This window comes from Loxodonta africana, chromosome X (assembly GCF_030014295.1).
Source record: "Loxodonta africana isolate mLoxAfr1 chromosome X, mLoxAfr1.hap2, whole genome shotgun sequence".
Classification (NCBI taxonomy): Eukaryota; Metazoa; Chordata; class Mammalia; order Proboscidea; family Elephantidae; genus Loxodonta; species Loxodonta africana.
In genome coordinates this window covers 47,472,159-47,497,546 of record NC_087369.1, presented here as the reverse complement: position 1 = coordinate 47,497,546, position 25,388 = coordinate 47,472,159, and the positions used below count along the sequence as shown (strand labels likewise).

Sequence of the window (25,388 nt, the reverse complement as noted above, 5' to 3'; positions counted from 1 at the left end):
TCCTTTCACAAGTCTGGTGGTTTCCAGATCTTTTGCCTTCAACAAAATTAGAGGAAAACTAATTCAGAAGACATTCAAAGAATTGAGTAACATTGCTAAAATAAAATTCCATTCACATCTGCCTGTTTAATATGAATAAATTTTCTCAGTGCTTAGGACTAGCATTAGAATGGAATCAGTGTCGAACCCTGCCTTATTCTGATAGAATTCTCATCGATTGGAAAGATCTATGAGATCTTTCTTAGTCAAAGAAAGACTACTTGATGTTAACTGGACAAGACCATGTAGACAAACCAAACAGTATGTACAGAAACCTGGTAGTAAGAAGGCTCTTCTTGTTAGCTGCCATTGTTGTTAGCTGCTGTCAAGTAGGCCTGGACTCATGGCAACCCATGCACAATGAAACCAAATGCTGCCCGGTTCTGCACCATCCCCATGATCGGTTGCATTCCATAGGGTTTTCACTGGCTGACTTTCAGCAGTAGATCATCAGGCCTTTCTTCCTAGTCGGTCTTAGTCTGAAATATCTGCTGAAACCTGTTCAGTATCATAGCAACACTCAAGCCTCCACTGACAGACAAGTGGTAGCTGCACATGAGGTTTTTGGCTGAGAATCAAAACCATGTGTCCTGCATGGAAGGTGAGAATTCTATCGCTGAACCACAATTGTCTCATGAGAATGCTGTGAGCATAGTTTCAAAATGGAAGGAAGGCACCCATGGCTGGACTGCAGAGAACAAGGCGAGGGGCAGGAACCAGACCATACAAGTGTTGAAAGACGTGTTAAGGATTCTGTTCTTTGTCTTATTGAAGTGTTTCAAGCAGGGAGATAAGACCAGATTTTCATTTTAGAAATATCACTCTGGAGAATGGATTAGAGGGAACAAGAGTGGATATAGGGAGACCAGTTAAGAGGCAATTATTGTAGTAGCACAGGGGAGATGATAAAACTCTGAACTAGAGGGGTGAATGCCAACATGGAAGGAAGCGAACAGATTTAAGAAATAACAAAAGAGTAAAATCAAGAGGCCTTGATATTGGATTGACAATATACCGAAGTTGACCCTTAAACTTCAGGTTTACACAATTGGATGGACAGTGATGCTACCCACTGAGACAAGGAACATTGGAAAACTTTGAGGTTTGGGGGCAGGATCATATCTTTAGGAAAAAAAAAGCATTCAAACTTAGACATTTATATTTTTTCCCCAAAGTATAGAACAGGGATATTGGGGTATACAAAAAGGAATTACCTACTTATGAAAATTGCCCAGTTGCCTTCCAAATTAAAGAGTTACAGAGCAGTGATTCTATGACCACGATTTCTAGAGGGCACTCAATTCTAGACATTTCAGGTTGTATTTCTCCTTTTCTGTTCTTTACCAGTTATACCATATTATCCTAGAAATTGCAGCAGACAGGAGCCATGCCAGTTACCTCCAATCTGCCTTCTGGTGCTCCCCAAGCAAATATTTGGTTTTAAGAGCGTGGGCAGCAGCAGCTTTTGGGTGCCTTGGGCAAATCACTTCATATAATTGGGCTTCAGTTTGCTCATCTATAAAGGAATATTCGACTAAATGATCCCCAAGATCCCACCCAGCTCTGAAAGTTTAGTATTCCATTTATTCATTTTATGTATTCATTCACTCACTTAGGAAATGTTTGTTAAGTACCTACTATGTACAAATCGGAGCCCTGGCAGCATAGTGGTTAAGAGCTTGGCTGCTAACCAAAAAAGGTCAGCTGTTCAAATCTACCAGCCGCTCCTTGAAAACCCTATGGGGCAGTTCTGTTCTGTCCTATAGGGTCGATATGAGTTGGAATTGATGGCAATGGGTTTTTTTTTTTTTCAGGTTACAATGTGTCTAACTATGTTAGGTCCACTCCTCAAGGGTAATACACTCCTATCACACCCTGTGTTTTCCTGTTTGTAACATTGCACCTGTAATTATTTCTCTATTGATTGAGCCTCTCATAGTTGCAAGTGACAAAGACCCAAATTGAACTAGCTTAGGCAATAGGGGAAAGGCTTATGTAAACAAGAAAAGATCAGGAATGTCCCCCACCCCACCCTTCCTCAAACTGGTAGGTTCAGACACATAACCCAAGCTGGGCTAATCCCTTCCTTGGAATTTGTGAATTTAGGAACAGAGAAAACATGAGTCAATTCCTCTGTACAGAAAAATCTTTTCCAGAAACATAGGGGTGCGTTCCCAGAAGAAGGGATAGATTTGGGGCAGACAAAATAATAAATGTTAACCACAGTTGGTTTAAAGTGAACTTCCCCTAGCCATAAGGGACCTTGTCTGTCATGCACACTACCATGCCTAGCAGAGTGACCGGCACATAATAGGTTAACAGTAATATTGGTTGAAAGAATACATAAATGCATGAATTTCCAGGGTGAAACTTCCATCATAGTATCATTTCCCTTATGAAATTAGATTTGACTTGCACATTAATTTACAGCGTTTTTTTTTACGAACACTCCTCTTGGTAACCACACATGCTGATTGAATGTACAAGTTGGAAATGAAACTTGAACATTACGACTGAGTGATGGGACTAGAAACATTTGATAAAGCAATTTTTCACATTGCTTGCCTGCCACTTCTGAGGACTGCCAAATAGGAACCATGCAAAATCATACTTTGTGGAGTTATACAAATTAAGATAGAGCCTAGATTATAAAGTCTCAGATATTTTCATGAAGCTTTCTGACAGAATGTTATTATCCAATGAATAAGACAAGACAGAGTCCCTACGCTTAGCCATCTCAAGTTCAAGACCAGTTTTTCACCAAGGGAGCTTATTAAAAATACAGATTTCTCAGCTCTATTCCAGACTTGGAAACCTGGTGGCATGGTGGTTAAGTGCTATGGCTGCCAACCAAAAGGTCAGCAGTTGGAATCCACCAGCTGCTGCTTGGAAACCATATTGGGCAGTTCTGCACTGTCCCATGGTATCTCTATAAGTCGGAATCAACTCAAGAGCAGTGAGAGTTAACAAGATTCCAGACCTACTGAATCTAAATCCAACAAGTAGATGTAAGGAAAAAAAAAAACCCATTGCCGTTAAGTCGATTCCGACTCATAGCAACCCTATAGGACAGAATAGAACTGCCCCATAGAGTTTTCAAGGAGCACCTGATGGATTAGAACTGCCGACCTTTTGGTTAGCAGTTATAGCTCTTAACCACTATGCCACCAGGGTTTCCATTATTTAAAAGTTCTCTGTGCGATTCATATGATCAACCAGATACAGTGCACAGATACCTTTATGAAGGCTTTTGTTATCATAGTGAATAATTGGAAAACAAGGAACAATCTGCTTCATAGAATAATATTCTGGCATTAAAAATGATGGTGAAACTTATGCTTCTGGCCAAGACGGAGTAACAGGGACCAGATTTACCCTCTCATCTGGAACAGCCAAAAAAATTAGAAACAGACAAATTACATGAAACAACAGGTTTTAAGACATTGAACATCAGGCAACAAAGGGCAGTGATCCCTGAGACACAGGACATAAGCACAGAGTCCTATGATTGTCCCACCTTGCTGCCCTGAGGGGTTTTCTAGGCCACAGCACAGGGACGGGGAACTGAGGCAGAGCCAGGCAGACTCCCTGAATTGTGGAGACAGAAAAATGTACATCTACTACTACTATAGCGACCAAAATACCAAAAATAGTATTTTTGTCCTGGCCTGGTGAAGTGGTAGATAGTTTTCTCCTCCATTTTCCATTATTTTCTTTAATGATTTCTTAACTTTTTTAATTAAAATTATTTAAAGCAAAATCACAAATATGAAAAGGAAAAGTGTTACCTCATAGTAATTCTACTTCTACTTCAACTTTTCACAGGGAATCACTCTAAAGATGAATGAACTAAACCACTGTATTGTTGCAAGAATTATGCATGGGGGCATGATTCACAGGCAAGGTAAGTTTCATATGTAATTCTTTCCATCCTTAATTTTTTTTTTGTTCCTGTAGCCTAGTGAAGAAAGTGTGTGTTTTTTTTTTTATGATCCATATAAAAAAAAAATTTTTTTTTTTTTACATATAAAAGATCTGTTTAATTTATGGTCCATAGAAAAGATCTGCTTATCTTTGGTTTTAATCACTGTTGGCCTCCACTTATTCATCGGTGCGTGCTCCACCCTATAGATACTGGAGGAAGGGTATAGTAGAGTTCTGTTGCTGGAGTTTCTCTGGACCACTTTTGGATCCTGACTTACTAGAAACCATGGGAGATGAACCAAAGTATCACATTGGGCCCAAGGGTGTAAGGAAGATATCTATTCTGGGAGACATTTAACTTTATGTGTGTATGTGTGTGTGTATGTAAAGTTAAATAACAGTTCAAGAATTGTGCTGTCATTCATTCAGGAATGAGATATACTGTTTCTAAATTAGGAACTTATAGGGTTAGATAAATAATAATATAAAAATTAAATGGGAGAATAAGAGATACAGTAAGTACAGTCATTCTGAGGAGGGAATTCACTAAGGACTGGAGTAGACAAAGAAGGATTTTTTGAGAAGTGGAAATTTAGTTAACTCTAGAGGATGGACAAGATTTGGACAGGTAGAGGAAAGACATGTAGGTTTAGGCTCCTCTTTGAAAGCACTGAGTTATACGTAATACGCACTAGTATTTAGAGTCTGTTCTAAAAATTATTCTCCTGGCAGACTCCCTTTCTTTGAGATAGGGTTATTTTTGTACTTAACACCCGCTTCCTTATCCCCAGACAGCAAGAAGTAGCATCCCAGGCATTTTAGTGCCTTACTCTCCTCTTTAAAGATGATGGCTGTGTACACAAGATGGTTTCTGGCATCATTGTTGCTTTCAGGGGAATCTTTGTAGGCTTAGCACACTGCCTGTGTACTGCACTCACACAGGAGGATGTTCAGTTTTAGGTTCCAGTATGTATTTTTTGTTTTTTATCTTTAGTGATTTGCTATAAAGTCTGTTAAGTTACAACAACATTTTCTTAATCTTCTTTTCTTATATTACTATACTGGCTAGGACTTCTGGTGTAAAAATGGTGGCATGAAGGCATCTGACCTCCTCTAACTTCATCAGGGGAAAATAGAATCATTATCAGCATCAACAGCCCAAGGCTGAGTCCTGTGAGGCGGAGGTCAGACATGCCTCCTTTCTCCAACCTCTTTACCAATTCTGACACCAGCTGTCCCTCCCATAGCACTCTCTACTTCTCTGCTGGGTTCGATAATTCATTGCAATGGCCACACAGAACTCACAGACAATACTCATGGTTATGGGGTTTATTAGGGAAGTAGCAGGTTATATATAATTCAGGACCAGAAACAACTCAGGATACCGTTCTTGGATCAGGACAGCCTCTTCTCAGCCATGCCCTCAGCCAGGCCACTCTCTCCAACTCGCAGTCCCTCTGTCTGGCCTCTGCCCTGCTCAGGCAAGTGTCTCAAATCTCTTTAGCTCCGCCAATAAGTGCCCAGAGGCACACCACTCTGCCAGGAAACCTCCTGCTTGAAGGCACTCAGCTCTCTGGCTCTGTGGGTTGGCACACCCACTGTAGATGCCTCGCTCTGTGGGCCAGGAAGCCCACTGCACCATCTCACACTGGTCTACTGGTTCTGCTGCTGCCGGTTCTCTCCTGCTTACCACAGCTTCTCACCATCTTGCACTGTCTCCAGTGTTACAGCTCTCATCTCCTGGGTCTGGGAGATTCTCAGCGTAGGGATCCCGGGTCCCACCCTTTCCACCTCTGGGATGGCTCATTTTAAGCCTAGCGGGATGGGAAAACTGACCAGTCCCCTTGTTAGGGTTCCATACACCTTATTTGCATGGCACCACCCCTGCAGGGTTCTAAGCACCTTATTTGCAATATTAGCACGCTGCCCAATTCCCTTAGTGGGCCACAGCACCTTATTTGCATAGTTCCACCTAATCGTTTAGTGGGAGTTACAAGGACTATGGCTAGAAGGGCCATATTAAGTAATTCACTGCACCAAATTCAGTCTTTAATAGAAGTGGTGTAGTGGATCCTTGTCCTATTCTTGTTCTAAAAAGGAATCTTTCCAATGTTTCCCCATTAAGAATATTTACTGTAGGTTTTTAGTAGATACCTTTTTTCCTTTCATCTGATAATGGGCGAATGACTTTTAAAGGTTTCCGAATAATAAACCACCCTTGTGTTTCTCAGATAAACCTAGCTTAACAAAAAAACAAAAAAAAACACTGCTGTCAAGTCAATTTCAACTCATAACGACCCTGTTGGACAGAGTAGAACTGCCCAGAGGGTTGCCAAGGCTGTAACTCTTTACAGAAGCAGACTGCCACATCTTTCTCCTGCAGACTGGCTAGTGGGTTCAAACTGCTGACCTTTTGGTTAGCAGCCAAGTGCTTTTAACTACTGTGCCACCACTTCTAAAACCCAGCTTAGTCATTGTGTATTATCTGTTTTATGTATTGTGCCATTCTGTGTGCTAATGTTTTGTTGAGGATTTTTGTAATTGTGATTATGCGTGAGACTGGCCTGTTTTCCTTTCTTGTGTTTCTCTGTTTTAATTTCCAAGGTAAATTGATGTTATAGAATAACTTAGTGAGCCTTCCCTCTTCATCTGTTTTCTGAAAGATTGGAGTATGGATTTGTACCTTGAAAGTTTGGTAGAACCTGTCTATACAACTATCTGGGTGTAGGGTGTTTTGGTTTTGTTTTTATAGGATTTTTTTAATACAACTATTTCAATTACTTTAATATTCATACGACTATTCAGACTTCCTATAGTTTGGGTGAGTTTTGGTAAATTAATTTTCCTAGAAATGTATCTATTTCATCTGCCTTTTTAATTGCAATAAGCTTGTTCATAGTATTCTCTTATCTTTTTATTCTCTGTGTTATTTCTGGTGACACTCATAGTGGCTTGCCTTATCGTGCTTGGCAATCTTTGATTGTGAGCTCACTGCTTGTTCTAATCAGTGGAAGTCCTGTGGGCCTAAACTGGAAACGCTTTCTTCCAGAGAAGGTTTGCTCCCTCTTCTGTCAGTTGCCACAGGCTTCCACTGATCTGGGACATTAGCCACACTGAGGGTCTTGGCTCCTGACAGAATCCTGCACTCAGTTTCTCTAACTTGCTATTAGCTCAAGGATCAGAATTCCAATAGCAGGCATTACTCTGACGGCACCCACCCTTCCCACTAGTTCACTCCACCCTAAGTTTGCAATCACTCTGGATCCAGCTCACAGAATTCTTTTGTATGGAAGGGAGAGTGAAGGTGAAAGTGGCAGGTGTCCTCAGAGATTTGTATTTGTTTTGTGAGACCAGTAACATTTTAACAGGTGTGTACTAGGCAAGATATAGTTGTGCTGTAGTGAGAAAGTCTTTGAGTGACTCATCAGCCATATTAGAAACAAAAGTCCCCACATTTTTGTTTTATTTTTTTGTTGTGTTAATTTTCAAACATGCAGAAAATAGAGAGAATAGTGCAGTGATCACCCATGTACCCATAACCCGTAACTATAATTAGCTATAATTATCATTAACTCATGGCCATACTTGTTAGTTGCCGGTGAGCCAATTCCAACTCACAGTGACCCCATGTGTGCAGAGTAGAATGCTCCATAGCTTTTGCAAGGCTGTGACCTCTCAGAAGCAATCACCAGGGCTGTCTTCCAAGGCATCTCTGGGTGGGTTCAAACCATCAACTTTTTGACTACTAGTTGAGTACTTAACCGCTTGCACTGTACAGGGACGTGGCCACGCTAGTTTCATCTATATTTGCCCTATTGCCCTCCCCCCACTGTATTATTTTGAAGCAAATCCCAGGTATTTTATTTTATTCATTAATATTTTAGTATGCACTTCTACAGAAACCTGGTGGCGTAGTGGTTAAGTGCTATGGCTGCTAACCAAGAGGTCGGCAGTTCGGATCCGTCAGGTGCTCCTTGGAAACTCTGTGGGGCAGTTCTACTCTGTCCTATAGGGTCGCTATGAGTCAGAATCGACTCGATGGCAGTGGGTTTTTTTTTTGTTTGTTTGTTTTATGCACTTCTAAAAGATAGACTTATAAACAAAACCACAATACCAATATCTTACCTAAAACATTAACAATTCCATAATATCTTCAAATATCCACTTAGTATTCAAATTTATTTTACTGCCTTATAATTTTTGTTTACAGTCAGTTTGTTTGAATCACTATTCAAATAAGGTGCCCACATGGCACTTAGTTGATATGTCTCTTAAGTCTCTTAGTTTATAGCTACCCTTGCCCTCTTTTTTTTTCCTTATAATTTTTTGTTAAAGAAACTTGATCATTTGTCCTGCAGAGTTTACCACGTTCTGGACTTTGCTGGTTGCATTGACATCTGGTCATTTAACATTTTCTCTGGCCCCTTTATTTCCTGTAAACTATAGCTAGATCTAGAAACTTGATTTGCTCTGACTCAAGCTGAAGCGTTAAGCCCAGATACTTTCTACTGGAGAGCTTCAGTTTCTCAGTCTAAAAATGAGGACTCCACTTTCTACTCACCTCACACCAATGCCAGTGAGGTAATACTGTGAGCTCTTCATAACAAAGTCAGGTCAGTGTGTTAACATGAGCACACTTTATAGATAAGGAAGCAAAAATTCCAATAACACTCTATTTAATCATTGTTTCTCAGTCACTTTTTCCAGTTGGAGTATTACAAAGTATTTGAAGCCTAAAAAATTATCATAAAAAGATTAAATTATGTTTAATACAATTTCAGTGTTACATACATATTATCCAATCACAATTCTTTGAAAATTGACAATGTATTTATTGTGTTTGGTAGATAATTATGATAATAATTATAACAGCAAACAGTGTGTACTATGTGCCAAGAACAGTTCTAAGCCCTTTACATGTATTAAACTCACTTGATCCTTAAAACAACGCGATGAGGTAAGTACTGTTTTCATTTTCATTTTACAAATGTGAAAATGGAGGCACAGAGTATTTCAGTAACTTACCCAAGGCCTTAAAGCTAGTAAGTGATGAAACTGGGATTTGAACCCAGACAATTTGGACCCAGAGGCCATACTTTTAAACCACTGCCCACATTGCTTGTCTCCAAAAAATAAACAGATTTCCACAGCCATCCTTCAAAACTATGCCTTCCACAAGGAGATGTATCTGTTTAGGTGAGTTTACTACACGAGCTAAATAATTTTGCTGAAGCCATGTATGTACCTGTCTCTGAAATACTAGCCTTCAGTGTTTAACTTAATTTTTGAAAATTATTTACATCGCTTCCTTTGGATTTTATTATTATAAAAGTATATATCAATTCATGTTTATAATGTTCTGTCATTTCTTAGGTACACTTCATGTTGGTGATGAAATTCGAGAAATCAATGGCATCAGTGTAGCTAACCAAACAGTGGAACAGCTGCAAAAAATGCTTGTAAGTAAATGAAAGCTGTTCTTTTTATTTTTCTAAAGACTAATTTTCAATTTGTTAGCCCGTTTTTTAACACATAAATAAAAGGGGTGTTCTTTTGTACTTGTAGAACTTCTAGTACCATCGTCTGTGTGGACTCGAACCTATACAACACTCATAAAAGCTGACATCTAGGAGAATGTTTGCATCCAATAGAGTTCAGAAGTTTTTTGCCCATCTTTAACAGTTTGAACTTTAACGCTCTCCCTTCATCCTTTATCTCCTGTTTCTTATCGAGCCGACGTCTAAGGAAGATTCTTCGCAGTTGTGTATATGCATTCTCGCTGACCTCAGCAGTGTCAGAAATCCCTTTCCCGTTTAGTTGAGTCATAGCCAGCTGTACGGGTTTCTCTACAGCACAGAGGGGAGGGAAGTCACAGACCAGGCCATTTTTGACCATCGATATCCAAATCTGTTTAAATTTGATTTTGTTTTTTCAAGCTGAATGAAGGTCCTTGCCTGTGTTCACTGTCACAGCAAGCAGAGGAAGATGTTTCTGGACCTCTGGTCCAGCCACCCATGTTATGAATGTCTATTAAGTGTGAAATAAGCGCCACAGACTCACTACAATAAAAAATAAAGCCAAAATTATTAAGTAAAACAAATTTTATGTAGTACACCACTGTAACGTAGCACACGAAATAGAATTTTTATGTAATTACTTATTCTGTTGTCTAGCTCAATTTGTATTCACTTTGGAAACGCATATCACTTAGAGTGTTTCGTAGTCATGTCTATAGAAATGCAACTGTTGGAGGTATGTTATACCATTGCTATGTGTGAAAAAGGCACTCAGCCTTGACTTCTCAGTGTTTCCCAGAACTTCCTCTTCTGTAAAGGTGAGCATTCCATGCTTTATTTATAACGAGGCTTCCCTTTAATGCTGTGTGCTCTCAGGCAGCTTCCACTAATTGCCCCACACATTTTGAGTGGTTTCTTACATGTTTTTGTGCGCAACACTTATTTGTAAGAGAACTCTCTTTTTTTTTTTTTCCTCCAGAGGGAAATGCGGGGGAGCATTACCTTCAAGATTGTGCCAAGTTACCGCACTCAGTCTTCATCCTGTGAGGTAATGACTCTAACGAACCACCCCCATCTCCTCTGAGTTCTTAACTAACTGTCTGCTGATGGCTGAATGTTTTTGCTTTCTGGGAAATTGTTTCTGCCTGTGCTGTTAGATCACTGCACACCAATTTTACAACAAAGATAACGGAACAGAGTAGGTCCCATCCATCTACACAGCCCTGCTTCCCTGTGGATCTCCTCAGCACTGTAATCTCAGGCTGAAATCTAAGCAAAACATAGAGAAGCTGCAAATAATAACATAAGCCTTAATGAAGAAAAGATGGAGGCTCTGAGGAAGAAAATATAGACCATAATTGCAATAATATTTCCAGGAAGTACATTCACTTCCCTTGTTAAGAAATCACATGCATAGTTCTTCTTTTCAAGAATCTGCAAAGTGATCTGTTTCTGTTAAGATACAGTTGTTCAAATAATTATGACAGTTCTCTCTAGATGATGTTAAGTCCATAAGGAATTGGTAACTTACTAGAGGAGTACAGGCTTTCGTAACTCTTTGTGAAATTGTTTAAATTGGGAATGTTGTGTGATTCGTAAACCAGTTTTCTAAGGTAATCCAACCCCAAAGTTTCTTTCTTACAGTAGGCTTATCCTATAGAAATTGTAGCCTTTCCAGCTTATATTATTCAGTTTTATGTTGGTTATTGAGATTTCAAAAGTCTGTTCTTCATATTTAGAACTATAAAGTGTCATAAATGGTATCATTTTTTTGTTATTGCACATTCAGCTTGAGTATTATTTATTGAAGCTTATCTTTTATGTGCATCTCCCAAGTTTGTGTGCATCAATATGAAGTACACATTTCATAAAGTTAATTTTTAAGACTGACAAGTAACTTACTGGAGCTCATGGAGAAAATTGCATTCGTACTTAAGAGAATTTGAGAGAGAAATTAAATGTTTCTTCTAGTCTCTAGCAATAGTGAAAATTTCACAAGGAAAATCCGAGGCTTCATATTTTTTCTTAAACCTATTGAAGATATGGATAAGGATCTGTAGTTTTGCCAAGGATATTTTTAGTGAGCCATTGCAATTGCGGTTTCTGTTATATCTGATCTTGAGCATCTCTTGGTGGCTTCTGATGGAACTTCCATTAATACTATATTTCATAAGAAAATGTAGAACTGCTTCTATTCCAGAATTCAGAGTATTGAAATTTGTCATCTAGAGGAAAAAAACTTGCTAGGAATGAAAGAATATCATATGCATATTCTACGTAAATAATTTTAATATTCTAAAATCACAGATGTTCCTCATACCATTTCTTATCTGTTGAAGAAATTTAGTAAATAAAATTGATTTTTGTCTTTTTGTCTAACTAACCAGAAGGTACTGTTAGTTATTAACATAAATTTCTCTTTTGTTTTTGAAGTGGTTGACCTAGTTTGTGGGAGAGAAGATGTGGCAGTCTTTTCCGTAACAACTAGAGCCTTGGAGACACTATGGGGCAGTTCTACTCTGTCCTACAGGGTCGCAATGAGTGGAAATCAACTTGATGCAGTGTGTTTGGGTTTTGGACCTAGTTGTGGAGTGGGACCAGTGTTATGCATGTAAATTCTGTGCTCTTGAGTAGGAACGCACCACCCTTTCTTTACTTTCCTTATCTTTGAATGATGGAAAAAATGACCATGCTTCTCCTCCTATCCCCACCCCCAGCCTTTTTGGTCCTCCTATGCTCTGGCATAATTCAGGCCTGTGGTTGGGACTCTTAACAGCTAGGGCAATACTTCCCTAAAACAGGCTCTCTAGCCACCAGCGTCAGCATCCCCCAGGCCTTTGGTAAGAGGGGACTCCTGGACCTCACCCTGCCCAGCTGAATTGAGTCTCTGGGGTGGCAGGCACCTGGAGATCCATCTTTTTGCTACAGTTTGAGAATGCTGATCTAAACGATTCCATTATCTTTAAGACTAATAAATTCCAGAAATTTCTCTAAATCTTCTAGGGAAAAAAAAATCTGTCTTTCGAGCAGACATGCACATTTCAAAGGCTTAAAAGGACTCTATTAAACCAAAAGTAAAAATATGTATACATATATATTTATTTATTTTCTCTCTCTCCTTGTTCTTGTTGTTAAAGCTTATTTGTACAATAAGGAATGGAACCTGGAAAGAATTTTGAGCGTGTTAATATAGAGAGTGCGGCCGAGGAGAGGAGATACAGGGAAAGTAGCTGTCGCTTCTGGGATCTTTGCCAGAAGTGTAATATTTTTAGAGGCCCAGGATTATTGTTTTCATCAATCTGCTAAAATGATTTAAAGAATAAAGATTTCTTCTCTGGCGTATATCTGTCTTTTACCCTTATTGGTAGCATTTATGTTAGAAATATTCTAAGGTGATTACAACGTGAGAAGTTTTGTTTTTTTTTTAGGGTCATTTCACTTTTAGTTGAGTCCTTCAGTAATTCTTGACACTGAAGCATCAAAAATTATTATTTTTCAAAACTCATTTGAATAAAAATGAGACAGCTGGGATCTTCAGCACAATCATTTTGTAGTAATATCTGTCATTTTATGGTAGTTGATAAGATGGTAATATCAAGTCACTCTTCTGGGTCTCATTTAAAGAAAGCAAAGGTTATATAGAATGTTGGCAACAGGAAGGAACTAATTAATGCGTGATACGGTCATCACTTGTAATACACAAGTCTTCAAACTGCAAAAAAGTTTTCATACTTCCGTGAAATCCTGCAAGTCAGTCAGTATGGCACCTTTACAGCTAAAACCTCAAAGGAAACGGTTGTCAGACTGTGGTTCTAACTGTCGATGTAAATATCTCTGTGTTTCTGTGCTGGTGTTCTGTGTTAATGAACCTTGTGTCTTATTTCAGAGAGATTCCCCCTCCACTTCCAGACAGTCCCCAGCTAATGGTCATAGCAGCACTAACAATTCTGTTTCGGTAAGAACTCTAGCTCCACACAGCACAAGTGTGAAAATTTTGTTGGTGCTCACCTGCCATAAGTGTTCTAGTTATATGTGTTCAGTGGAAATTTTGTCTTCTGCTGATATACAAGGCTACTACAGCTACAATGTGGTTTACTCCTGGAAAATCTTTTTCAACATTTCCTTCTGATTAAAAATCCTTGTCATTAGTTCAGTTCGAAGAAACGTAGTTCAAGACTGCTTTGGTCTTTCTAAAAATATTTCTATTCTATCCCACAAGTGTAATTATTATTTTGTTCTAACCTCTGCAAAGGATGTAAATGGAAATTTGTTTAAAATTTCTAAATTTTTTTTTAATTTGATAAATGTAAGGATTTTGCAGAGCAGGCATTTGGGTTTTCTTGGGCTTTGTAGTTTTCTATTCTGAGTGATATCAGCAACGTGTTTTAGTTTCCGCTATCTAAGTTTACGAATTGGTGTGCCCTCTGTTATTGTGGTACGTGCACATATTTTTGTGAATTATAAGCCTTGCCTGGATATGAAAAGCAAAAGGAGCTGGCTTCAAGCTGCACTTAAGCCACGCTGTTATCACATCTTTAACACAAAGTACTTTATATTGGACTTAAACCTGAAATTTTACGTCTTTTTAGAACTATCCGTTTTGCAACATGTAAGAAATTGTTTTTAATTTACTTAAACAAATGGAAGCACTTATAGGTGCAGGTTTGCAATATTTTGGAGTAACAAAAGCTTCTCTAAGTTTCTGATACTGCTGTTTATCATCCAGTAAAAATTATTGCAAGTTCCAATAATGTGGTAGCTTTTTTTTTCCTGGCTATTAATTTGCCCTTTTAAAATATATCGATTTTTTAATTAGGCAAATTTTTAAATAATTTTGAAATCATCTCAAATGGAATGATATTCTAAGTATATCAGGAAAAGAAACCATGGAAGAAAATTTTCTGTGACTTTACTGAACTTCAAAATAGGCTACAAAAGGAATTCATTTATGACAGTTAACATTTAATACTTTTAAGATGGTGAAAATCCATATAGTCATTGAATTTTTCAAAATCTAAGTGGTTACAGTGACTGCGTTGAAAAGGGCAAGGACTCTTTTTCGTTTTGAGGGTTGTTTTTTGTTGGGTTTTTTTTTTTTTTTTTTCAACATAGGCTGTTTCACCTGCAGTGGCTTTTGTGTTGAAGATGCTGAGTTGTTTCTTAAGAACACATTTTCTCTCTGCTTCAACTTACCTGCTTTCTTCAGCTTGCTGCTAAATGGCCTGGGTTTGAGTTTTTGATAACTCAACATTTCTGAGAAATGAAATAATGTATATTATCTCTTTACAACTTAAATCTAGCTCATTTTTTTTTAACCATATTGTAACAGAACACACAAATTATCTTGTACTCTTGAAAAGTAAATGAAAATTTTTCTCCTGGGTTGGCTTTATTCTACAGGACTTGCCATCAACTACCCAACCAAAAGGACGACAGGTGAATAGACATCCTCTATAGAAACTTCTCTAAACTGAGCCGCTAATAGCCAATCCTTTATTAACCCTTCCCATCCCGTGATGTCTGCATTTTGGACCATAACATTTGAGCATTGAGAGCTTGTACCATTTCATTTTAACACATTATACATGACTAATTTTCTATACAGAGTTTTTCCTCACATCTTTGTAGCTGTGATGGTTATTGTAATTTCAACCTGATAATTTCGTGTTGATGGTTAAGAATTCAGCCTTTGAGGATTTTGTAGGCCTGCCTCTGAGGTGGAAATAAATTTAAAAGGTTCAAAAATTCTTAAAATTCTCAGAATAACAAAAAAAATACATGCTGATGAACATTTTTAAGCAATACTTTTCTGAAATTTGAGAGCTTTTTCTTAAATTTGTACTTGTATGTATGAAATTTCTGAAAGGCATTTGCATGAAAAATGAAAGTACATGAATATCCTGGCTTTACATCCCACTGTGCCTGTGTTGGAAACCCTGGTGGTGCAGTGGTTAAGAGCTACGGCTGCTAAGCAAAAGGTCAGCAATTCACATCCACCAGGCACTTCTTGGAAACTGTATGGGGTAGTTCTACTCTGTCCCATAGGGTCACTATGAGTTGGAATCGACTCGACAGCAATGGATGGGTGCCTGTGTTAGCTCACACCTGAAAAGTTAAGTGGTGCCCAACACTAGCAAGTGACTTTCAAATTGCCAGCACTTTAAAAGTACGGATTTTAGGTGTAAATGCAGAAACTGGCTAATTTTACAGGCTGGATTCCTGAAAATAAATTTAAACAGAAAAATCATGCAGTGATTCCAAAGCCTTCAGGTTGGTTTTACAGTGACTTAAACATTAATATTCAAATTTAATTTCAAGAGATAAAATTCTCACGGGATTTTTGTTTTCTTGAAATGCGGTTTTAAAAAATACTCAGATTTGGAGTAGGATTTACATCAATTAACACCTGATAGAATTCATCCATAGTTTAGTCAAGACTCTTCATAACTGATGTAAGTTTGAATATCTCAGTACCTTATTAAAGCACTTAGAAATCCAGTTATTCATAAAAATGCTGCCATACAATAATCTCTTAGAAGCTAATCTATTTCTTTTTATAATATTTACTAAGTCAATTCACATACCATAAACTCAGAGCCTTGAACTGTGTATATCTCAGAACCTTGTACTAATTTTCAAGTGTTACATTGGCAAAGCTAGAATTCCAATTTATTTTTCTTCTCTTAGAAGAGGAAAATACTAAACATAAAAAGCTTAAGTCCTTTTTGTCATGTAGGCATTTTACAGCAAGATACCAACCCAGTGGTCTTGCTGTTTTTATATCATGTGCTGCTTTAGGGTTAAAACCTACCCTGAATGCTAATATTAATGGCTTAACGGCTGCCACATGGTCGTGACAACTCATCTATAACACCAACTAAATATATGCAGGTTTAAAAATGATAAGCATACTTCTCTATAATTATAAACCTATTCGGTTATAGTAAAAGCAGAGACGAAGTATTTTTCATTGAACATGTATCTCAAGCATTCCCTTCAAATAAAAACAGCACATATTTTGAACCTTTACACATCAAAGGTAGTGTGTTGTTTCTAGTGGTAGAAATTTTTTTGTGTTGTATTTCCATGCATCATTTTTGCCTTCATCATCTGATGTTCTGTTTGTATTGTATGTATCGGTGTGTGATTATTAAACTATTAGACCTAACTGTTTTCTTATATATCACGTTGGGATCCTTTCTTACAAACTCCTGTTTTATAGATCTATGTAAGAGCACAATTTGAATATGATCCAGCCAAGGATGACCTTATCCCCTGCAAAGAAGCTGGTATTCGATTCAGAGTTGGTGACATTATCCAGATTATTAGTAAGGATGATCACAATTGGTGGCAGGGTAAACTGGAAAACTCCAAAAATGGAACTGCAGGTCTCATTCCCTCTCCTGAACTTCAGGAATGGTACGTTTTATTGTTTCTTTTTTTTTTAATAATCAAAATGAAATCTATTTTTCAACTTTATATTATTGTTTTTGTAGTGCAAAACCTGTTTTAATACATTCCTTGCTTTACCTGCCAAACAAAATTCAAATTAGTTATCCAAGAATTCTAAATCCTCAGCACCTAGTGAGATTCTTGGTTAGAGTCAGATACTGTAACAGGATCATCACGCAGTTACATATAAGGAAAGGAAGGCCTGGGGAGAAACTGAGTTACTGAGCCACTGAGTTAGTCCCAGGTCACATCACAGAAGCCTAGCAGAGCTATGAAGAGAGTCCTCCACTCCTACTTGCTGTTTCAAATGTTTTAGAACTGCATTCTTTTTTAAAAATTTTTATTTTGTTATTGTTGAAAATACACATAGCAAAACACACCAACTCAGCAGTTTCTGCATGTACCATTTAGTGACATGGATTACATTCTTCAAGTTGTGCAACCGTTCTCACCCTCCTTTTCTGAGTTGTTCCCCTTCCATTAACATAAATTCACTGGCCCCTAAGGTTCCTATCTGATCTTTAGAGTTGCTGTTGTCAGTTTGATCCCATATTAGAACTATATTCTTTTAAAATGTATCCTCTGCTTACCCCTCCCCATGCTCTCACCGCCAGATTCCACCCCACCACCAGCAAAAAACTCAAATGAAGTGATTCATTGTCGCTCAGAGTATTTGAAGATAAAATTTGTTTCACTTTTAAGAGAAGAAGGAAGTCAGAATTTTTGTTCTTTGCCTTACCAGTTATTTAAAAATGCATTTTCTGTTAGAAAGTTGGTGTTTTGAAAGCAGGTTATAGTCAGACAGGGTTTTTAGGCACTGCTTTTCACTGGGAGAATGGGGACAGATTAGGAGTCACAGATTACTACATATCTTGGTAAAATATATTTCTGCTATTAGTGTTGTAATTTGCTTACTCGAACTATGTTTTGAAAAATGTTGATGGTTTTACCTTTGTCAGTACTTTGGCAACATAACAGAAATCTACTGCAGTCTAGTGTCTACGTATTGTTTCATGTGACAAAAAATAACCATTGGGCATTGTGCCAATGCCCTCAGAACTACTTGGGGACCAAAGACATGGAAACCAAAGAAATCCAGTCCATAGACATTTATAACTGCTGTTGAACCCATTTTTCTCACTAAACGTTCAGCTATCCCATGTTTCCCATAAATATTCTTAAATGTAGAATGTTGAAGCTGATGAGGACCGCAGATGCCATCATTTTACACATGAGGAAACAAGCCCAAACAAAGAAGTAGCAGCCTTGTATCTTACATTGTCTTTCAGTCTGATGTTCAAGAAACAGTTAAGACATAAACAGGAGGAAAGCGATTTCTAAGTTGCTTTGATTATGTTGTTGTTGTGTTGTTACTGATGTGTTGGCATTTTAAAAATGTCTTTTTGAATGTTGTCACATATTATAAGCATTTATCGAAAATAATTACATAGATTCCAGACCTCCTCTCCATAGTCAGAACATCTATATAATATAAATCATGTGTAACTGACACCAGGAACTCTGTTTCCTCTGAAAGAATCCTAAGAAATGGCAGTGAAGACAGCAAAATTGGTCCCTGCTTCCTGTAATGGTGGACCAGGTTATTTAGATCAATCCTCCTGCTGAAAAAAAAAATGAAAAGTACTGCAGAAAATGTTTTTTTCTTTTAATTACCTTAAAAAGCATGGGGTAGATAATTATGAGCCCAAGAAACAGAAAGGGCCACATGATCTAGAGACGTACATCATCCTGAGACCAGAAGAACTAGACGGTGCCCAGCCACAACTGATGACTGCCCTGACAGGGAGCACAACAGAAAACCCCTGAGGGAGCAGGAGAATAGTGGGATGCAGACCCCAAATTCTCATAAAAAGACCAGACTTAATGGTCTGACTGAGACTAGAGGAATCCTGGCGGTCATGGTCCCCAAACCTTCTGTTGGCCCAGGACAGGAACCGTTCCCGAAGACAACTCATCAGACATGGATTGGACTGGACAATGGGTTGGAGAGAGATGCTGATGAGGAGTGAGCTACTTGTATCAGGTGGACACTTGAGACTGTGTTGGCATCTCCTGTCTAGAGGGGAGATGGGAGGGTACAGAGGGTTCAAAACTGGCAAAATGGTCACGAAAGGAAAGACTGGAAGGCGGGAGCAGGCTGACTCATTAGGGGGAGAGTAAATGGGAGTATGTAGTAAGGTGTATATAAACTTATATGTGACAGACTGACTTGACTTGTAAACTTTCACTTAAAGCACAATAAAAATTATTTAAAAAAAAAGCATGGGGTAGCTTAAAAGGTATTGGGGAATTCGACAACTAATTTTTATATGAAAGCCTTTAATTGGAGCAATAAACAGAATATTGGAGTGCCACGCTGGCCCATTTTGCCATGAGGACATTTGCCATTACTGCACACTTCGGTGCTAGAGAACCAAGGCTAAGGCCCAAGGCCTGTAAAAGTTGGGGAATCTTTTAGGAGTCCCTCCCCATATTGTTAGGGCTGCAAAAGGCTATGCCTCCATGTATCTGTTTGTAAGAGCAAAGAGATAAACATACCCCTGCTCCCTTCAGCACCAGGGGACTATAGAAAAGGTTGTCTTGTCACTGAGCAGAGCAAAACACAAGAGTAAAAGGAGAATAAACCTCTGATAACATTGTGGCCACCGATCCACCTTGAATGGATTTGCACCCAGATACACATAGCCTGGATCAGCCAGGTAACCTCAAACCATGCACTTGATTTGAAGTTTCCCCTGTACTAATGGTTCCCGATATCTGCTATAAGCAAAAAGAAAGTCTCTGAATGACCCTTTTGTCCTAGGCCTAATCCTAGACCTCATCCTAACCTCCGTGTAAACATTTTCAAGGACAGCAACCAGCAAGAGTCAAAATAACCAGACACATAAGGAAACAAAGTAGCATTATTAAGACCTGACAGAAATGACAGTAGAAATAAACCCAAACCCACTTTAGACATTGGAATTAGGAGACAAAGGTTTTTAAACAACTGTGCTTACTAGGTTTAAAAAAACAGATAATAAGTTTGAAGAATATCTTCAGGGAACAGGAGACTTTCAAAAAATGACATGGCAGACTTGAAAAAGAGCCAAAAGAAACTTCCAGAAACAAGAAAAATAGTGCAGTAACAAAATTAAAAACTCAACGGCCAGAGAACCCCTAAGGGAGCAGGAGAGCAGTGGGATGCAGACCCCAAATTCTCGTAAAAAGACCAGACTTAATGGTCTGACTGAGACTAGAAGAACCCTGGTGGTCATGGCCCCCAGACCTTCTGGTGGCCAAGGACAGGAACCATTCCTGAAGCCAACTTCTTCAGACAGGGATTGGACTGGACAATGGGTTGGAGAGGGATGCTGGTGAGGAGTGAGCTTCTTGGACCAGGTGAACACTTGAGACTGTGTTGGCATCTTCTGTCTGGAGGGAAGGTGAGAGAGTAGAGGGGGTTAGAAGCTGGCAGAATAGACAGGAAAAGAGAGAGTGGAGGGAGGGAGCAGGCTGTATCATTAGGGGGAGAGCAATTGGGAGGGTGTAGCAAGGTGTATGTAAGTTTTTGTGTGAGAGACTGACTTGATTTGTAAACTTTCGCTTAAAACACAACAAAGATTAAAAAAAAAAACTCAATGGCTACACACCTGTTAAAAACCCATAGCTGCTGAGTCAAATCTGACTCATAGTGACCCTATAGGACAGAGTAGAACTTCCCCAATAGTGTTTCCAAGGCTGTAATCTTTACGGGAGCAGACTGCCACAACTTTCTCCTAAGGAGCAGCTGGTAGGTTTGAACCACCAACCTTTTGGTTAGCAGCCGAGTGCTTAACTGCTGTGCCACCAGGGCTCCTTACACACCTTTCTATTAGAAAGGCTAAAAGTAAAAAGGCAGACCATATCAAAGGTTGGCAAGGATGTGGACTAACTGGAACTCTCAACACTTCTGGTCAGAATGTATAATGGTACAACTGGTTTGGAAGACAGTTTGGCAGTTTCTTAAAAAGTTACACATACACCTATCATACAATCCAGACATTCCAATCCTAGGTATTTACCCAAGAGAAACAAAGACATATATCCACTCAAAAACTTGTACATGGATGTTCAAAGCAGCATTATTTGTAATGGTCAAAGCCTGGAAACTGCAAAGGTTCATCAATAGGTTAATGGGTGAATTATGGTCTATCCATACTGTGGAATCTGTTGCTACTCAGCAATAAAAAGGATTGAACTACTGATACATGCAACAATATGGATGAATCTCAAGATCATTATACTGAGTGAAAGAAGCTAGGCAAAAAAAGAAAACAAGCTGTATGATCCCATTTATATAAAATTCCAGAAAATTAAAACTAATCTATAGTGACAGTGGTTACATAGGGACGGGGATTGAGGGAGGGGGCATTTCAGAGGAGCACAAGGAAATTCTGTGGATGTTAGAAATGTTTGTTAATTTGATTGTAGTAATGTTTTCATGGGATGTATACATATTTATATATTAAGCTTAGAAACATTTACTATAAGATACACTTTACACTATAACATTACAAGGTTGGGATTTTGTCTCTTTTAACCTGTCAAAAATTCCTCAATTCTGCTCATGTTTCCAAAGATCTTATGCCTCATAGAAGCTGTAGTTATGCCTAATAGCACATATTGGCTTGTACCAGAGGAATCCCCAAAGCAAAGTAAAATAAAACCTCAACGAACAAGAGACGGTAAGAGACATGGAGGACAATCTCTTCAAGAAAATAGGAGAGAATACTCCTGAACTTATGATGCCAGCATTACCCTGAAACCAAAATTAAATATGTACAGTTCAGGAAAAGGAAACTACAGATCAGTAGTCCTCGTGAGCGTAGATGTGGAAATCCTCAGCAAAATATCAGCAAGTGGAATCCACCAATATATAAAAAGGATAATACACTATGAGCCATTAGGGTTTGACTTTGGAAAATCACTCCACATGATCCACCACGTTAAGAGTCTAAAGAAGAAAATCCGCATGATCGTATCAATGGTTATTGTTAGTTGCTATCAAGTCAGTTCCAACTCTTAGCTAGCCCGTGTGTGCAGAGTAAAACTGCTCCATAGAGTTTTCAAGGCTGTAACCTTTCAGAAGCAGATCGCCAGGCCTGTCTTCCCAGATGCCTCTGGGTGGGTTTGAACTGCCAACTTTTCAGCTAGTGTCAAGCGCTTAACCATTTGCTCTACCCACAGACTCCTGGTCATATCAATAGATGCATAAAAAGCATTTGATAATACTTGACATCCAATCATAATTAAAACTCTCACAAACTACAAATGGAGGGAGCTTCCTTAACTTGATAGAGGGCATCTACGACAAACCTACAGCTAACATTATCGGAAAGGAAAAAAATTTTGCAGGTGATATGATTTTGTGTGTAGAAATTCAGAGGAATCTGTAGATAAATAGAATTAATAAGAGATTTCACCAAGGTTGTTGATGCAGAATCACTATACAAAAATTAATTATATTTCCATTTACCAGCAACAGTTAGAAGATAAAAATTGTAAAAGATATCATACGCAGCACCACCTGCAACACGATGATACTATAAAGTATTCTTGCAAAAAGAAAAGAACCTGAATTTGGTTAGGCCTCTGGATAATATCACCTATTTGGAAGAAATGCAAAGGACAGAGGGACATACTAAAGACACCACAGGGGTGCAATTAGAAAAGCCCAGACTCAGAAACTACAGGACAGTTTCTGCAAGAAATAAATTGCAAGAAAACAAAAAAGAGAGAGGGAAAGCAAGGGAACCTACAGATTTGAAAGAAACTTGAGAATATTGAAGGAGGAGATAATATGATACCTTGGATTCGTTTCAAAGTAAACGAACGGTTGGGGAGGGTGTAAATAATAAAAAATAAGCCATGAGTTAGTGATTGATGAAGCTGTGTTGTAGGTATTTGGGGTTCATTATACTATTTTCTGGAGCCCTGGCGGTGAAGTGGTTAAGAGCTACAGCTGCTAACCAAAAGGTCAGTAGTTTGAATCCACCAGCTAGTCCTTGGAAACCCTATGGGGCCGCTCTACTCTGTACTATAGGGTTGCTATGAGTTGGAATCGACTCAACAGCAATGGGTTTACACTATTTTCCACTCTTATAAGTGTTTGAAATTTTCAATATTTAAAAAAATTTTTTAAATACCATTTGCAATATCATTTTTAAAAATCGACAACCTAGAAACAAATCTAACAAAGATGTTTGAGACATTTACATGATAAGTTATAAAATTTATTACAGTATATTAAAGAAGATCTAAATAAATGGAGAGAGATACTGTATTCATCGCCTGGAAGACTCAATATTATAAGGATGCCTGTTCCTCCCAGACTCGTTCATAGATTCAATGTAATTCCAGCCAAAACCCCAACAGTTTTTTTTTTTTTTAATTGATGAGCTAACTTTGAATTTTACGTGGAAATGCACAGGATCAGGAATAGCCAAGATACTCTTCTAGAAGAACATACATTACAGATGCTGAATACTGTAATCAAATAAAACAAAATTATAATTGTTCCACCAGATATGGAAACTTGTAGTAACCAGGATAATAAGGTACGAGTACAGAGATGCTCAAATAGACCAGTGGAACAAAATAGCGAACCTAGAAACTTTCCTGTAAATGGACACTTGATGTATTACAGAAATAGTAGTACACAGCAGTGGGAAATGGATGAGCTTTTCACTAGATCATGCCAGACAATTGGTATCCATTGATTGGTGGGGGGGCGGGGAGAAATTGGACCCCTCCTTTACACCATATGCAAAAATCAGTTCCAGTGTATTAAAAACCAAATGTAAAAGACAAAATTGTAAACCCTTGGGAAGTTAATATTGGAGGACTTCTTCAAGGGCAGAGAGGGATTCCTTAAACAAGATAGTAAAAATAATTCCCATGAAGGAAAAGATTGATAATGTTGACTAAATTAAAAGTAATAACTTATGTTCACCAAAATACTCCATAAAGAGAGTAAAAAGGCAAGACAGTGGAAGAAGATATCTGCAACACACATTACTAACAAAGATGTAGTACTAGACTATATAAAGGATCAGTGTGAAAAAGACAGACAACTGAATACAAAAATGGTCAAAAGACTTGAACAGGCACTTTATAATATAGAAAACTTAATGGCCAATAATCATAAGAAAGTTTGTTCAATTTCATTAGTAATCAGTAAAATGCAAACTAAAAGTGGAATGAAATTGCATTACTTACTCACTATGATGGCTGAAATTAAAGGTTAATAATACCAATTGTTGACCAAGGAAGCCGAACATTAGGAACCGTCATATACTGCTGATGGGAGTGTAAAGCAGTATAACCTCCTTCTAAAATAATTCGGCGTTTACAATAGCATTGTTCAGCATTCTAGTGGCAATTTGGGGCTCTCGTTATGTGTGGATCACTCAGGGACCCTCTGGTTGGTCCACAGGCAAACCATTAGTAAGCAAAACTTGCTGTGATACAGTATCCTAAAATGCAATGTTTGACTAGACTAAAGCTGAGAGAACAACTTTTTAACATCTGCACATACGTTACAGATGCAGAATACTATAATCGAGTAGAACAAAATTATAATTATCTGATTGTGATTGTAACTATGGATGTAATTGTAGCATACTTTTTTCTATCTTAGACTAGAATCACCATTTATTAAGCATCTACTGTATGCCTGGGACTGTGCTAGGGTCATTATTTACATTTTTATTCTAATCCTTTACAACAGCCATACGAGAGGCTCGGAGAGGTTCAGGAGCTTGCCAATATAGTGTAATAGCTAAGGGCTCTGGTGCCATACTGTCTCCACTCTCCCACTTATTGGCTGTGTGATTTTGGACTTAAAATTTAGCCCCTCATGTGTAAAATGGTGGCCTGATTTCATGTGTTGTTAGAAAGATTAAATGAGTTAATACATGTTAAGGTCCTAGAAAAGTGCTGACAATAAGCGTTCAATAAAAGCTATTGAGTGATGGAACTAGGATTCAAACGAGGTTTGTCTTGATTCAAAATCCTGTGCTCATTCCAGTGTATCTTAACAGCCATATGTTTAGGCTTCTAATCCTCATGATTGCTTAGTGTATGCTCAAGGAATACAATGTCATTTTAATATAAGCCTGTGTTCTTAAAGGAACTCTGGTGGTGCAGTGGTTAAGAGCTACAGCTCCTAACCAAAAGGTCAGCAGTTCGAATCCACCACCCACCCCTTGGATACCCTACAGGGCAGTTCTACTCTTTCCTACAGAGTCAATATAAGTTGGAATCGACTTGACAGCAATGGATCTCTTTATGTTCTCAAAACATTTCTACGAAATTGTCATGAGAGCCAAAGAACAACCTTTATCAGAATAATTTGAAAAGTTTGTGATGAGTATGTTCATGCTGGTTCATGTAAACTCTTCAAATGAATGATTT

At 38.2% G+C, this 25,388-nt stretch overlaps 1 protein-coding gene across 8 annotated transcripts in view; it reads left to right on the top strand.

Annotated features, from left to right (window-relative positions):
* Window positions 1-25,388, top strand: part of CASK (calcium/calmodulin dependent serine protein kinase) — a 455,537-nt gene that overhangs the window by 402,545 nt on the left and 27,604 nt on the right. For 2 of the 8 annotated variants that reach the window (XM_010597742.3, XM_023557946.2), the window contains exons 15-20: window positions 3,865-3,943; window positions 9,337-9,422; window positions 10,459-10,527; window positions 13,366-13,434; window positions 14,880-14,915; window positions 16,702-16,898. In XM_010597742.3, coding sequence (XP_010596044.1) covers window positions 3,865-3,943; window positions 9,337-9,422; window positions 10,459-10,527; window positions 13,366-13,434; window positions 14,880-14,915; window positions 16,702-16,898 — 536 coding nt within the window. The remainder of the gene's footprint in view (window positions 1-3,864; window positions 3,944-9,336; window positions 9,423-10,458; window positions 10,528-13,365; window positions 13,435-14,879; window positions 14,916-16,701; window positions 16,899-25,388) is intronic. The other 6 variants (XM_010597744.3, XM_023557948.2, XM_010597743.3 and 3 more) reach the window with 3 other exon arrangements.